The 16,220-nt window shown below is 35.7% G+C and overlaps 2 protein-coding genes across 26 annotated transcripts in view; one reads left to right on the forward strand and one right to left on the reverse strand.

Annotated features, from left to right (window-relative positions):
* The window catches only part of LOC124642481 (protein lingerer), a 45,127-nt gene extending 35,287 nt beyond the window's left edge, over nt 1-9,840 (reverse strand). For 5 of the 24 annotated variants that reach the window (XM_047180936.1, XM_047180927.1, XM_047180925.1 and 2 more), the window contains exons 1-2: nt 9,684-9,775; nt 2,102-2,269 (exon numbers count right to left, since the gene is read on the reverse strand). In XM_047180936.1, coding sequence (XP_047036892.1) covers nt 2,102-2,224 — 123 coding nt within the window. In that variant the 5' untranslated portion in view covers nt 2,225-2,269; nt 9,684-9,775. Of the gene's footprint in view, nt 1-2,101; nt 2,270-3,485; nt 3,578-9,181; nt 9,346-9,434; nt 9,522-9,683 lie in introns of those variants that run through there. The other 19 variants (XR_006985773.1, XR_006985774.1, XM_047180929.1 and 16 more) reach the window with 10 other exon arrangements.
* Nucleotides 9,841-10,555: 715 nt separating this feature from the next.
* Nucleotides 10,556-15,463, forward strand: LOC124642495. 2 transcript variants are annotated; one of them, XM_047180959.1, is made up of 6 exons: nt 10,556-10,833; nt 11,152-11,298; nt 11,693-11,829; nt 12,186-12,385; nt 14,404-14,939; nt 14,973-15,463. In XM_047180959.1, exons 1-6 carry the CDS (start codon nt 10,680-10,682, stop codon nt 15,377-15,379), a joined length of 1,581 nt encoding a protein of 526 aa, XP_047036915.1. In that variant the 5' UTR covers nt 10,556-10,679; the 3' UTR covers nt 15,380-15,463. The 2 variants fall into 2 exon arrangements, with proteins under 2 accessions (XP_047036915.1, XP_047036914.1); XM_047180958.1 differs by having other exon boundaries at nt 10,557-10,833; nt 14,404-15,463.
* The last annotated feature ends 757 nt before the right edge of the window (nt 15,464-16,220 follow it).

The following is a 16,220-nucleotide window of genomic DNA, read 5'->3' on the forward strand; positions in this document are numbered from 1 at the left end:
CGCCATGCCAATTAAGTTTTTTCTACCTTTATGTAAAACCACATAAGAGGTTCGTTTGTCTGGTTGATAGATAGAAAGGATTCTTTAATGAGAAAGTTAGCAATAATGGCCCAACTTCTGCGTAACCTTATATGAAACATAGGCCTTCTATAACGTGCCTAATAAAATGTCAATTTGACTACAACTTATGAGTTAATACCGGCGTATATTATCACTTGCTAAAACAAGTCGGCAATACAGTTGTATTACTCGCGCGCTACCCACGTCCTTCCCGTAACTGGTAGGGTTGTCACAGGATTTTCAACCAAATCAAGTAGAATATAGAGGGTTACAATTAAAAAAGAAAAAGTTCCATTGCCATGTTCAGGAAAATAACACGAGATATTTGTTTTGCTGGATACTATTCAGTACTCTTGTTGCGCCATTTCTTCTTTACAGAAAAACCGTGCTTTTGACAAATGGCGCTTTTAGGGTCTGCAACTTTAAACTTTAAACAACTGCGAGAGAAAGTATTCGATTTGCTATTAACTCATCAGGTTTGGGTAAAGGACATAACAGTTCAATCCTAATACCAACTAAGTTTATAATCTTCGATTAAAATATATTTAATTTATTGCGTCTTGGATATATGTATCGCAAATCCATACCCCATATATCTTTGTCTACAAGTTTATCACTTTCCGGAATCGATAAAACCATCGTGCCAGCCCTAGCCGCACCCCCATTTCACCGGGCCGGTAGGAACCGGTATCACGTTCTCATTATTTCGCAAACAAATAATACGCGAGCAATTATAGAAAGCTCAACAAACAACACCAATGTTCTTGTGGTTTCATTGATTGTGCTGTGTTTATTCCCATTTACTTTCATATTTTTACATATTCCACGTATATCATTATCAAACCAAGATTGATCATCCTATCTCGCTCATAGCAAGTCATGTTTAATTTTGATGACAGTCCAAATTAGACAACATACAAGCACTCCATAATTTTACTCAACTGCACCACGCAATGCTGTGTTAGAAACAATACAAAAGAAATCTTGTTCCTATTATTCCACTAAATCAGTTAAAGGATCAAGTACAAAAAAAAATCGGCGGTTAAACTCGCAAACTAACAAAAATTAGAAAGAACCGGCTGCCTAAACTGACGTGCAATGTCAATGACACGCCGGAGGTCACGCGCCAAGGTCGCGCGGTGTTATTGTCGTATCTATGATTGTCTAATGACCAGTCCCTATATTCGATCCATCTGTTGTAGAGATAGCAATTTTGACATTAGCTCCATACAAGTAACGTCAAATTCCTATCTCTAGTATAGTATGCAAGAGAACAGATAGGCAGAATATTAGGATGGTACATTATCTCACGCAGTTGCAATAAAAAGACGGTTATAATGCTAATTTATTGCAAGATCCATGTTTACGGTTTTTGTTTAGGGGAAAATTAAGTATCGTGTATGACCTCACGATTCTAATAAGATATTCAACGCACTAAAGGTTATACCTATCGATTTGCATTTATGTGCGATTAAGTCAGGAAAAAGCGGCTGTCCGCCAATATCCGGTAAGAAATACTTAGAACGTTTTACTGGTTTTACACCCAAGAAAATAACTAAAGCAAAACAAATAAGATGTGTAATTGAGTTTATACTTATTGGACCCACAAGTTATTTATTGACATCAGAATGATCGGGGAAGTCCCTGAGTCACTGTTTGCATATCGTTCAATTGTTTTATACCCATAAAGATACCAATGTTTGCTTAGTCCGAAACGCTTCGGACTTTCCCAATTACGGCGATACATTTTGCCCATGCGCGTTAGCACTTAAAAATATTTTAATGTTTTGTTTCTCTATCTCCTCGCAACAAAAATTGGTATGGGCAGAAATGTAATGATGAGTCGGAGACTTGAGCCTGAGAAACTATCGAATACTAAAACGCCACATAATTTTAGAGACAGCTGAATCTTCATTTTATCCCACCTACCTAATTTGCTGTGACAGAAATAGTTTTAAGACTTTTTTAATGTTTATTGTGGCTCAATGTGAATGTTACCACGTTGTAAAGTTACGTTTAGTTAATAAAGTTAGTTTATTACCTGTGGTTTAACCTTCTCCTTGGTCTGGGTTTTGTCTGTGCTCTTCCGAGTGTCCTGTGCATGCTTGCCGTCTTTAGCGCCCCCCTTCGCACCACCCTTGGTGGCGCGCGCACCCAAACTCATCTTTAAACTATATACGTTATATTTACAGCCTCTATTTACAAGCAGCTGAAACAATAAAATATTAAAATATAATAAAAATCTCCATCTTGGTAAACATATTAAGGTCTTTAATTGTAAGGACCCAAGTTTACTTTTTCTCTAGATTTTGCAGAAAAAATTACTTCAACTAAGAGAAAATACATTTAAGAATAGGCATGATGACAGTAATCAAAAATCATTAAAATAATATATTTATTAAATTAAACTTGAAGCTTGGAATATAAAACGCGCATTGTTTTCTTTATTAATAATGTGATTAATATGTATTTTTATAAAATAAAATTACGAAATAAGGCAATCCGCCATGATATCTTGAACACCAATCAGAGCTCGTGACGTCATTTCTCAAAACAACTCGCGCGAAAGTGCGCGAACGTCACATTTCGTTATTGTGAACTTCCACTGCGATCTTTGTTTTTAATTAATTAGTTGTTTATAACACGAGTTATGGAGCCCGGATTTATCAAGGCAAACAGCGCTAATTTGCCTAGAATTGATATCATAATGCTGGGAAAGTTTTTGGCATCAAATAAAGATTTTTGTTCAGCTGAATTTAGAAATGTTAAAACTTCCATGTAAGTATACTAGTTTAATTAAAAAACAATGAGAGATGAAACCTAACCTCGAAATAGTTATTTACATTATAAACTATGCTAGAATCTAGAGAACTACGTAATAACTTACATCAAAGTGATCTTCACAAAAATAAAGTTTGTACCCTGGGCAATATTGCTTTTGAATCTCGCCTTGCAAGTTTAAGCCACTTGTTTCGTATTTTTGTAGGTATTGTGAGGAACGTACACAAATAACTTATCAGGAGTTGTTTTGGATGTGTTCTTACACTGGGAGACCCCACAACACCTACCTATGCACTTTCGAATTCATATTTAATAACACAAAAAACTTAATTATTGCACGAGCGTTGTTTGCTTGCGTCTTGTAATTTCAGTCGTGACGTCACAAGTGACGACATGACACTGACAAGCGTTTTCGCGCCGGATTCAAAGTGGACAGAGAAAAATGCAATTATTTGATAAAAAAACTTCGCATTTTCTTAAAATTAATAATTTTTCATATAAAATAGACGTATACCTACATCATACAAAGGAATTTAAAAATTTGTCATCATGCCTATTTTCAACGTAAGCTTCAGTTTCGGCTATCAGTGCACGCTTAAGTTATTTCGTCAACTTTTATAAAGTATCACATCAAAAATATTTACATAAATATAAATCCCCGAATGGTGCGTCAAAAGGTGAGTTGTTGCTATTTAGTTCCTGCTGTTATTTCTATACAAGCAGATGAAATCCAAATCCAGCAATACTGTATAAATTAAAGACTAAACCAAAATATAAAATAAACAAACAACAGCTACTTTAACAGGAAAGTCTGCCTATCAATCAATTTCTTGTCAAATCCGCACGGAGCTCTCCCGGATCGACGACGCATTGAGGAAAATTAACAAATAAGACCTCATTTTCGTAGATTATGCAATACCCTTGAAGGGAAGTGCCGTAAGGTTTCTGCGATTGCCATATAAATAGAAAATACCCTTATTCTCAAGGTAAGAGGGCTTTGAACCAAAAATATATTTGGCAATGACGTACTAAGTGGTTATAAGAGGCTCGAAACGCCTATTGTCAGGTATCCACTTGAAAAACGATGTTACATACAAATATGATATGTCTGAAGGCTTTTTTCTTATTCTTGGAGTTTTTCCAAATCGTGTAGAACATTTACTGTAAGACATATTCGAGCATGTAGACAGACTCCTAGGAAATGTTATTTACAAAATGATGAGGAGAAAAAGAAGGGGTAGTTTTTGAGGTTCCAAAATAACTCCCATAAAAACGATACGATGAATGGTTCCAAAAAAGGAACGAGGTTTACATCGATGAAGCAACAAAGGGTATAAAACTGAAATTAAAAATGTCACAAGGACAAATAAGCCTTTGGGGAAAAGTAAATACGTCATTACTATTCATTTGGAAGTAGTATCCGACCAAAGAGTTACGAAACCATCTACAAAAATAAATTTAATGGAATTACTTTCCCTAAGGAATTACTCTAAGGCTAAGCTATTTTAAAAGCATCCACTGAAGCCATTACTAGACTCGGGGGCTACCTATCCCGATGCACTTAGCCCAATTTATTGAGACTGAGAATTTTACCAAGTTTATCGAGTTCTGCTCCCGGTAAAACAGACAATCTTTTAGGGAGAAGGAATGTCTATTTTCCTTCTACAATCTCGTTACCGGTATGATATCTATACTAATATTATAAAGCTGAAGAGTTTGTTTGTTTGTTTGAACGCGCTAATCTCAGGAACTACTGGTCCGATTTGAAAATTTCTTTCAGTGTTAGATTTTATCGAGCCCATTTATCGAGGAAGGCTATAGGCTACTTTTTATCCCGGTACCCACGGGATGCGGGTGAAACCGCTGGCAGAAGCTAGTTGCTTAATATAATTATTAGTTATAGATAGTAGATAAATAGATAGATTTTAGTATAAATAATTTATATTTAATTAAGGCGCATTTATCGCATTGGGGTAAACTGTAAAAAAAAATAAATAAAAAAAAATTCAAGATACTGAAGTCCAATATGATAGTTTAAGACCTAGAAATGACACAGAGATTTAGTCTGTAAAACGCTGAGGATATCGTTCAAAAGTGGTAGTAAACCCATCTAAAATACGACCGTAGGAGGACCAGTTTAACATAAATTCATCAACCATCCATCTATTACTAAAGCAGGATCTTCAAATAATTCCAACGTTAGATTCTATAAGGCGGTATACATTCTGAGTCACGACCGGCACGTGCCAAAGGTATGAAAACAAACAAAAGCGTAAGTAACCGAGTAATGGTGGATATCGTACTGAAACTGCATGAAACATAAGCTTGTTTACGTTCATGTCTCGTAAAAAATATCTTACACTAGACAGAGATAGTCTAGCGTGGGATCGAGCTAATCTTACAATCTGGTTCAATATGGTTGATTGCACCTTTTGAGCGTGAATGTGGATGAATATAGAGGAAGAGGACGACCAAAGAAGAAACAATTGACGGTGTGAAAGATGATAAGGCTACAGAGATAGGAAAGTATGGAAGACATGCTGCGCCGACACCAAATCTGAAATTGGGATAAGGGCAGAGGAATGATTACACCTAATGATTTTTGCACGCGTGTCACCGGCGCCGGAATTATGATGCACCATATACCAATATAAACTCAGTTTAACTTGAACAACCCACGCCAGTTTAGCGTAATCGGTCCTTAGCGTTCAGAATCTGAATAAGAATAGGATTGACCTTTGAGACTAACTTAACACAATCTGTAGTTGAGTGAGGCGCGAATTTGCGATTCTAATATGATAACTGTGAAAGTGAATGCTTGTTTATTTTATTTGGCACTCTATCACGGTTTAGCGGCGCAACGGACTTTGGAATTCACCGTCCTGGTAGCACTCATAAATGGAAAGAATTGTCTTCTAAAATAGTCAAATAAATATGGACAGAATTTGCCTCTTGTTTTATAAAGAAGTTGACCTAAACCTCTTGATCATCGCAAGGCTTTTTTCGTTTTTAGCGATGTTGTAACAAAAATATAACACGAATCCAACATGGCTAAGAAAACGTTAATATAAAAACAAATGAAGGATAACTCATGAGTCACAAGTTAAGCCGCATTCCCCCGCTTTATCGCCCACTAAAGACAACTTACATTTCTATCTACAAAACATGGACAAGGCATTATTCGTTCAGCCTGTAATGTCAATAAACATGGCTACCGAACTGTCATTTCCTTCAGGGGCTGTTATTAGTGACTATGTATGCATAGCTTTAGGTTTTTAGTGCATTCAATGTTACCGATGACGTAAGTTGGTTCATTTAAGTGATTACGTGGAAGAAATAAAAACTGATGAATTTAAGACCTCCTTTTTTGGAAGGCGGTTAAAAATAATACCTAATGAGTTTCAGGACAGGCTCGTGTCAGAAAATAATCTAAGCTGATCAAAACCAAAATGTATCTAAATCAAAATGTAGGTGAACTATATAGAGCAATGACTCAAATATTAGCCTGATAGTAACAGTTCTAAATACATAACTTGGTCATAAGTTTGTATGCAACTTTATGATAAACAGTTACTGTGTTGAACTGCAAAGGGTCAAGCTATTCTTGAGAAAGCATAGTGACGACAATTATGTGTACAAAAAACTTTTGTTTACAATTTGTTATCACTAGTGATAAGAGAAATTAGCGCACTGTTGATTATTTTCTTCTCTTAGTAGAGAACAATCAATTGTTATGCTGTTTAGGCCCTACTATAATTAAATAATGAGTAATTATTTCTTCGAAAATTGGCTTGACTACTCAGTTTTCACCACTTAACCAAGAAGTTTACAAATACTTGTTTACTTTTCGTTCAGTATTTTATGCGATGTGACAAACTCACTGACATGCATGCATATCCCACTATTTATGGGCATTAATGAGTCAGGGATTAAAAACTTCTATTATGTATGAAATGTAAAAACTCTATATCAAAGAGGAAGTAGATAGCATGCTGCCAACTTTGACAAACAGTCTGTTATTAATTTGAATGAATGCCAATATGTCTATTCTATTAATGATACTTAAATGGCCGCTCTTGTTATTGTTATTGTTTCAGTTTTCATAACAACAATGTATGTCTTTTGGTATCTCTAAATACTGATGCTAGGTGTTAGAAAATATGTAATTTACTACATAAGAAGCTGTACAGAATAAAGTATGTTTGTATGTACCCCGGAGATTCAGCTATCTTACCATGAATTATGAATGCAGCTTAAGAGCACAGTACATATAAGAATATCAGAAACAGGAAAATACCAAATATAAGTGCAGTAACTTTGTATCTATTTACAACACTAATTTTGTGCATTATCTATAATCTTCAGAACTAAAATTCTGTCATATACCCAATTAGTACTTCACAAGTACTGAAAGCTTGAAATTAATTAGCCGTATTTAATGTCTATACTAAAGATCTAAAATAGTGTAAACAACTAACCATAAAGAGGGAAATATAGAAATGGGCAAGTCAATGACCTGAAGACTGTCATGCATAAATAATGCAATGTTAGGAAATACATACTAGGAACATGCAAGTGTTCCTAACAATATGTCAGAAATGGCTAGCCTGGACTTTCTGTTGTCTTTTTTCTCAATCAATCTACAACTCTGTTAGAGAATCACATCTCATCAAATTGATAATATAAACATGAATGTTTGGATAAATGATGCAATTGTGAATGTTTGTTACTCTGTGACAAAAATGACTGAATGGGTTTTCGTGAACCTGTAAATAATGTCAGCTATACGTCATTAAAATTGCAGGCAATATCATATAAACCTTATTAGATGTATTTCAGTAGTCATTTTGCTTCTACCAAATGGACTTTGATCCCATCAGTTTACACATAGGTAGGTAATAGATTGATGAGCCTAATTTGTGCATAGCTATGCAGGGCAGGCCGATGCAGAATCAATGAATTGCTACCACTCGTTGTGGCAGCTCTTAGCCAATTTAGTCAAGGAGCTCTTGTTAAGCAGAGAAGTGTTATTGTCTAGCATATTTATTTGTAACTGGCTTCTGGCTACAGTTTCACACTACTTTTGTGCGGCTGGATAAAAATGTAGACTTTACTGTTCCTAAGCAAATAAGCTATCTAGCTATCAGTGATGATTAGCTATATTGAACCACACAAATAATCTCATCACTTCATCAGCCTCAAAATATTAGTCACCTAAATAACTTTATATGGTTAACAATGTAAATAAGGCGTTTTAAATTTGGTTAGGAGGGGAGGGTTAAATTAAAACTATAGGAGCAGGCTCTAATCTAAGTAAGTGACACTATGAAAGCATTCTGTCACCATTTCAGAATTGATTAAATTAAATCATTAATATAAAAGAACAGGTGAAATAATTAACTTCTTTTCTTCTAATTGTATTACATATTGACTTAATTCCGGTAAGTGAACTATTTTGAGTGATTCAATTGAGTATATTACTGTGTCAAGGACCTATAGTGTAATGCATTACATTGCTTGCATAATGAATAATTATCAGATATAGAACACAACATGATTAATAGATTAAAAACATTATTTTTAATTATGTTGATGGCAAAGTAATAAGCTTTTCCGGACAGGTATTCTTAGGTGATCACATGTTGATAACATAGTAATATTGATTCTTAAAGTTAAGAGATACTTTCATAACTAATAAAATACTGCAAAGAATATCTATGGCAGTGAACTAGAAAAGTACCAACTTAATGTTGGTATTAATTATTTCAAACAAATCCTACATAAAAAATAAGACTGAATCAAGAAAATTATATATTAAGATATTTTTCCTTTCACTATCAAGCAGACATAAATATAGATATACATAGGTACTAACACAAACTTCTTGTTTGAAATAAAACTTGGATTGGAGGTCAATGAACTTGACAGTGATAAAATTTTGTGAAAGAACTGAATTGTGTGCATGTATGCAGCAGATATTACATAAAGCTATACAACATACAGGTAAATGATATCATCAATTTGACCTTATAGCCTGCATGCAAAACTAAAGGAAATAAACGTAAATTAGTTTATCACGCAAAATTTACGAGTCTTCGTTTAAGTAGTGCAGATGTATGGATGATATAAATGTTCTGTATTTCATGTGCAATGTTTGGTAATCGGATTCTTTCGGACGATACATCCTGATGCGCTAATAGTAGGTATTGTGAATAACTACCGGCATTACTGATCATGACGCGATAATGACTCGATACACAAGCAATAACAACTGAACCAGCTCATTAGCTAACAACACCTACAAAGAAAACAACGATAACAAAGATAATATGAAAGTTACCGTAGCCCGGCTGTCGTGTAAGCGGTAAAATGGTAAACAAAACAAATGGGCGGATCGCGGAAAATTCACTATTTTACCCTTCAAAACACACAAAAATACTAATTATGACACACAATTTAACGGCCATGACGCTTAAACCAGTGATTTGTAGCGATTTTTTATGTAATATTTCGCAAAAATCGGAACAATGAATCACTGAGACTGGCAGCGCAAGGGCACCGAACGAACCACCAAATTTTCGACATAATTCTACCGGAACACCGACGGAAACCCAATGCATCAGCTATTTCACGCCATTTCAACAGCTCACGTCATCTGATTCATGCACCGCCAAGACGAAACTCAATAGGCCAGCGGCACATGTGGGGGACGCCATTCTTGAAGCACCTTTCTTGGTATCAAAATGACAGTCTTTGTTGACGAAATAACCGTGCACAGCACCATTAAACACTGTATTTGCACGCACAACAACACTCAATTTTAGCGCAACATTATTATTTACCTTATTTCTACAATAATATCCAAAATGTAACTAAATTTCTAATAAAATTTACTAATTTCCATACCTGTTAGTGCGCTCAAACGCAAGCTGGTCACGTGACTTTCAAGGGATGGGACATAGGTGTAATCGTAAATCATTCCGATTTAACCGTAACAAGAATGGCCAGTTTTATTCCCAAGTTAAACATAAAAATGTTTTATATTATTTGAAAGAGTCGCTGATTACTTTAGCTCTTATAACTTAGCCACTTATATTGTAATAATCGGGATAACGTTTTAAACGGTTCAGTAATTAATCTTGTTATGTCGACGTTGTATCAAGTAGAGAAAACCGTTACAGTTTAATCGTTACAAACAATACTGATAATTTAGAGCACTTTTCAGAAAAAACAAGTAATTAGCGTAGTATAATCATAAAGGACAACAAACTTTCGAAAAACTTTTAAATATTATTACATTAATCGTAAAACTTTTAAGGGTAAATGGTAAAGGGTAAAAACTGCTGTTGCTAATTCCTTCTGCTGAAATATATGCTTGTACTCCTTTTGATAGAAAATAATGCAATATAAAAAGAAAAATGCATTTTCAAAAAATCGTTATTCGTTTACCGAAGGCTATGTTAACCGTATATTATCGACAAACGGAAGCACAGCATTATTTTAGGGCGTTCCACAGGTAAAAATTTTCGTTCGAAAATGTTAACATTCACGATTTCAATCATTTTTCAATTATTTATCTGAATTTCACACATTTAAAGACGTTTTGATTGAAAATTAATTTGTATTTATATTCACAGTAGGAATAAAAACCTTTATACATAGCCAAGGATTTGAACATAATATATAGTAAAGTTATGATAAAATCCAAATTCCGAACAATCAAACAATGTAAAATTTTCCCGCTAAGTTTGACGTCAAAAAATATTTTAAAACAAATATTTTGGATTTCCATTCAAAGGCAATTTGTTTTTTTCGAATATTATTGTTAATGCTGATTAATGTCACTCCTAGAAGATATATTCTTGCAAGATGAAGCCGACGAGGCGCAGGAACTGGAAAGAGTTATCGAAGGTGATGAATATGATGAGAGACCCCGGTCTCGATCTGCAACACCGGACAGCGATGATAATGGACCAAAAGATGACGAAGCAGGTACATTACTCCTTCTTATTTACATGAATCTTAGTATATTTATCTTAAAAAACAAATTGCAGCTTTCATAACCTAATCACACAATATAAAAACTTTAAAACAGAGTCTTGGTGAAACATTGACAACACTTGACAACACTACACGCTCAGCAAACGTGCTATAACGATGATTATGAGTAGGAAAGGGTTACTATCTCGTATTAACTTTCATGACTAACATAACATTTTGAATAACATGTTCATACAATTTTTGTGATCTACATACAGCTTAAAAAATAGTCATCTATGGATACTCATTGTCATTTTTCTACTTTTACAGAAGAAGATAAGAGACGCGTGGACCCATCATCCACTAAAGCCAAGAGAGTAATAAAGAATCCCAGGTTTATCCTGAATCCAGCTCGTCTAACTGGCCCAAGAGGCATACAGATTATACCTGATCACTTCAAGGATTTTAAGTTTAAAGGTTGGTCATAATAAAATAAATAATAGCTTCTGCTAGCGGTTTCATCCATGTGCCATGGCGACTACTCTATCATCACCATCATTTAAGCCATAGGATGTCCACTGCTGAACATAATCATCCCAATAAATCTCCACAGATACCAGTTGGAAGCGACTTGCAACAACTACTCTATGCAACTGTATAAAAAGTTGCCTTTCTCGATAAATGATTTTTTTAAATGGTCCAATAGTACCAGAGATTAGCATGCTCAAAACCACTAACCATTCAGCTTTCTGATATTTATGGCATTACCTTTAACTGATATTTATGGCTTTAATGGGATAACTTATGTGTAATAATTATTTAAAATGACATAAAATTAAACTCTTGAATATTTTACTAAAAATGTTTGCAGGCAAAGGTCATGAGAAGGAAGACTTAGATATAGTTCTAAAGAAGCTGGAGCACTGGGCATACAGATTGTACCCTAAATTCCAGTTTGAAGACTGCCTGAAGAAGATTGAGACTCTTGGCAAGAAGAGACCTGTTATGGTGAGATTCATTTAACAACATTACCAAACATTAATCCTAGCCTTTACCCAAAGTATTGAGGTAGGCTCAAAGTCTCACCAGATCAGTGATTTTGTTTTACATGGAGAACTACCCATCTGACCTCCTCAACCCAGTTATCTTGGCAACCCAATACCTCTAAGTAAGACAAGCAAGTACTTTAATGTTTCACACAACTTCTTGTTCTGTGATTGAATTGCAGAATATAAAAAATGAGAAAGTAACTCTTGTTAAACTTCAGAAATAACATTGAATACGTTTTTCGGCATATGTTAAAGTAGCCTCTGGATATGGGAAGTTTCTTTAAGAAACCACTAGTAACTCTTATAAAATTACAGGTGCACCTTCAAAAAATTCGCACAGACCAGTTCCTATCAGAAGAGACGGTAGTACAGAAGGACTCCAGCGATGAGGAAACCCAGCCACCTCAAGAAGAGGATGAGTTTGACAAGCTGTTGCAGCAACAAATAGAACTGGCTAGAGCTACTCCTGCACCAGGGTCTGTCAAGAAAGTCTTGGCTACTCCCATGAAAGACAGGTAGGTGGAAAATCTTCAAATGATCCCTGTAGAGTCCATTCTAATGGTACAGTTTTATGTTCCAAAATTACAAAAGAAAATATTTTTGTTCTTAGATAAAGATAGTTTCCAAAACCATGAAAATATCTACAAGAAACACCATTTTAGATTACACTTAAATATGCAAAAGTGTCTAACTAAAAAAATAATTCTTAAAAAACAGTAGATCATCATCCTCCTGCCCTTATCCCAATTTTATTTGGGGTCGGCGCAGCATGTTTTCTTCTTCCATACTCTTCTATCTGCCGTCATCTCACAAGTAACATTCTTTCTTACCATGTCTACTTTCACACAATCCATCCATCGTTTCTTTGGTCTTCCTCTTCCACTATATCCGTCCACGTTCATACTCATTACCTTCCTCACAACATGACTCTCATTCCTCCGCATCACATGCCCATACCACGACAGCCGGTTTCCACGCAGTTTTTCTGATACCGGCGCTACTTTCAAACTTCCTCTTATATACTCGTTCCTCACTCTATCCATTCGCGTAATTCCACACATACCTCTTAACATTCTCATCTCTGCCGCATGCAATTGTCTTTCATTCGTCGCTTTTGTGGGCCAGCACTCTGATCCATACAAGACAGCAGGCCTGACCATACTCTTGTAAATTTTCCCCTTAAGTTTAAGGGGAATACGGGGGTCTCAAGTTGTTCCCGTTACCTGCCGCCATTTCATCCATCCTGCGTTAATTCTGTGCGTTACTGTCCGATCTATTTCGCCATCGCCCTGAATAAGCGAACCGAGATACCGGAAATCGGAGCAGACTGGAAGAAGTGCGTTATCCAGCGCTATGGCTTCAGGACTGGAGAGACCGCCGAAATCGCAGAACATGTATTCGGTCTTGGTTCTGCTGATTTTTAAGCCAACATTCTCCAGTCTCTGTTGCCAACTCCCCAATCTGCTCTGGATCTCAGGTCCGTCTTCGCTAACCAGGACGATGTCGTCGGCAAACAGTATGCACCAGGGTGCCTCCTCCTGTATGTCCGCCGTCAAGGCGTCCATAATAAGCAGGAAGAGGTAAGGACTTAGAGCCGACCCTTGGTGCAGGCCCACAGCCACACTGAACTAGTCAGTATTGCCGGCCGACGATCGGACATACGTACAGGACTGCCTGTACATCGCACGAACTAACTCCACATACTTCCCAGGCACCCCTTTCTCTTTCATGGCCCACCACAACACTTCCCGAGGCACCCTATCATACGCTTTCTCAAGGTCAATGAACACCATGTGCAGATTCCTGTGCACACGTCTGTACTTCTCGCACAATTGGCGAAGTGCGAAGATGGCGTCCATTGTTCCTCGACCTGGCATAAACCCGAATTGGTTTTGGGTAATTTCACTCTCTTCTCGCACTCTTTTCTCTATCACTTTCTCCCATACTTTCATAGTATGCGACATGAGCTTTATCCCTCTATAGTTGCCGCAATCTTGCACATCCCCTTTATTCTTGAAGATGGGCACTAGCGAACTACTGCACCATTCTTGCGGGATGACTTCTTCATGCAGCAACTTATTGAAGAATAAAGTCAGCCACATACATCCGTTCTTCTTTAACACCTTCCACACTTCAGCTGGTATATCATCAGGGCCCAAGGCCTTTCCATTCTTCATACTTCCAAGTGCTCTTTCTACCTCATCCATGCTAATTTCTCTTACCAATCCCTTATTTACTTGTGCCTCTTGGAGTATTCCATTCCAAACATTCTCTTCATTCATAAGCTTTTCAAAATAAACCTTCCATTTCTCTTTTCTTTCTTCATCTTTACACAAAACCTTGCCAGACTCATCTTTTATGCATTTTATGTGGGTTATGTCCCTCGATTGTCTCTCTTTCGTAATTCGGTAGAGCTCTTTTTGGCCTCTTGTAGATGTTGTCACATATTTGAGGATAAGTATTTTTATTTTGCCCACCCATATTTTAATGCTTTTCGGGGTAAAAATTTAAGATTTCAAATATTAATTTCTAGATCTCCATTCACAATGCCCAAAGCCACCTCCTCACCGTCCATAAGTGACGAACAGAAAGAAAGAATGATAAGAAACAGAAAACTAGCTGAAGAAAGACGTTTAGCTCGACTAAAACAGGCGTCCCTAGACACTAGTAACAAACAAGATAGTTCTAACAATATCAGTCAAATCATAGAAGTAGATGAAGATTTAGAAACCAGTGTCACAGCTAAGAAAAACAATAGATCTCATGTTATAGATAGCTCAGATGACGAATGTGATGTCACATCAGTTAATCAGTCTGTGGCTGTTGATGTACATAATGGAACAAATTCTGATGAAACAGCTTATAAAAGTAATCAGGACAATAATGGCATTACAAACCCTGTACAAAGAAATCTAGATGATATAGAAATGGATACCAATGATATCATAGAAATAGCTGACACTGAGAAAAGTAAGGATAATCAAATAAGTAGTCATAATAAAGTATCTGATGATGTTGTTGAGATCAATGATCAATTCGAAACATTAAAGAGCGTTCCTCTAGAAAATAGTAACCAAGAAACTGTTGTTAGTGAGGTTATTGAAATAAATGACCAAAATGATAAAGCTTGTCCAACAAGAAACATTAATAATATAGGAGCAGATGAAATTATTGAAATACCTGATCTAAATGACAAACCTACTAACATGGTGAACCAAAATAAAACAAATGCCAATGAAATAATCGAGATAAATGATCAGGCTGTTAATATTGATGAAGAAACTACATTAAGTAAAGTTAATGAAGTAAGTGATAGCAAGAAAACTGAAAATGAATCAACAACAGCTATTGTTGAAAATGAAAACTTAGTACAAGAAAGATCTGAAAAAGATGTAGTTCAGAAAGATTCTAACTTACAAACAAATGAAGGTGCTTCGGAAAAAGATGCCAAAATGGCGGATGAAGTTATTGAAGAAATAATGGACGTTGATTTTAGTGATGATTTTTGAAATGGAATAAGATAAATCATGTTTTAGGAAGTCACTTATGTATTTCTAGGATAAGTTTGATATTAAAGCTGGTATTTATTGAAATATTCAGTTTTCTTTTTAAGTGTGCCTTCTTGATTTTCGTAGCCAGCTCTAGCCATTTTTTTTTACTATGAGATGTCAACTTATATTTGACCTCGCAAAAACTAACTATACCGAAACTTTAGTAGACTTTCTCTATAGAGTTTAAGGTGTATGAAAATTAGAAAATAAATTCTAAATTGAGCATTAATCATTAAGATGAGATTAGCATTAATTGATTAATGCTCAATCCTTCTCCGTGTGAGAGGAGGCCTGTGCCCAGCAGTGGGACGATAAAAAAAAAGGCTGTAACAGGAAATAGGCATGATGACAAATTTTTAAATTCCTTTGTATGATGTAGGTATACGTCTACTTTATATGAAAAATTATTAATTTTAAGAAAATGCGAAGTTTTTTTATCAAATAATTGCATTTTTCTCTGTCCACTTTGAATCCGGCGCGAAAACGCTTGTCAGTGTCATATCGTCACTTGTGACGTCACGACTGAAATTACAAGACGCAAGTAAACAACGCTCGTGCAATAATTAAGTTTTTTGTGTTATTAAATATGAATTCGAAAGTGCATAGGTAGGTGTTGTGGGGTCCCCCAGTGTAAGAACACATCCAAAACAACTCCTGATAAGTTATTTGTGTACGTTCCTCACAATAAAAAAATACGAAACAAGTGGCTTAAACTTGCAAGGCGAGATTCAAAAGCAATATTGCCCAGGGTACAACTTTATTTTTGTGAAGATCACTTTGATGTAAGTTATTACATAGT

Source organism: Helicoverpa zea, chromosome 24 (assembly GCF_022581195.2).
Source record: "Helicoverpa zea isolate HzStark_Cry1AcR chromosome 24, ilHelZeax1.1, whole genome shotgun sequence".
Taxonomy (NCBI): domain Eukaryota; kingdom Metazoa; phylum Arthropoda; class Insecta; order Lepidoptera; family Noctuidae; genus Helicoverpa; species Helicoverpa zea.

Excerpts from the sequence above, each read along its gene's own strand:
- LOC124642495 (XM_047180958.1), top strand. The coding sequence starts at position 10,680 with ATGTCACTCCTAGAAGATATATTCTTGCAAGATGAAGCCGACGAGGCG. Across the intron at positions 11,299-11,692 it reads CAAGGATTTTAAGTTTAAAG|GCAAAGGTCATGAGAAGGAA; the intron begins GTTGGTCATAAT and ends AAATGTTTGCAG. Across the intron at positions 12,386-14,403 it reads GCTACTCCCATGAAAGACAG|ATCTCCATTCACAATGCCCA; the intron begins GTAGGTGGAAAA and ends ATTAATTTCTAG.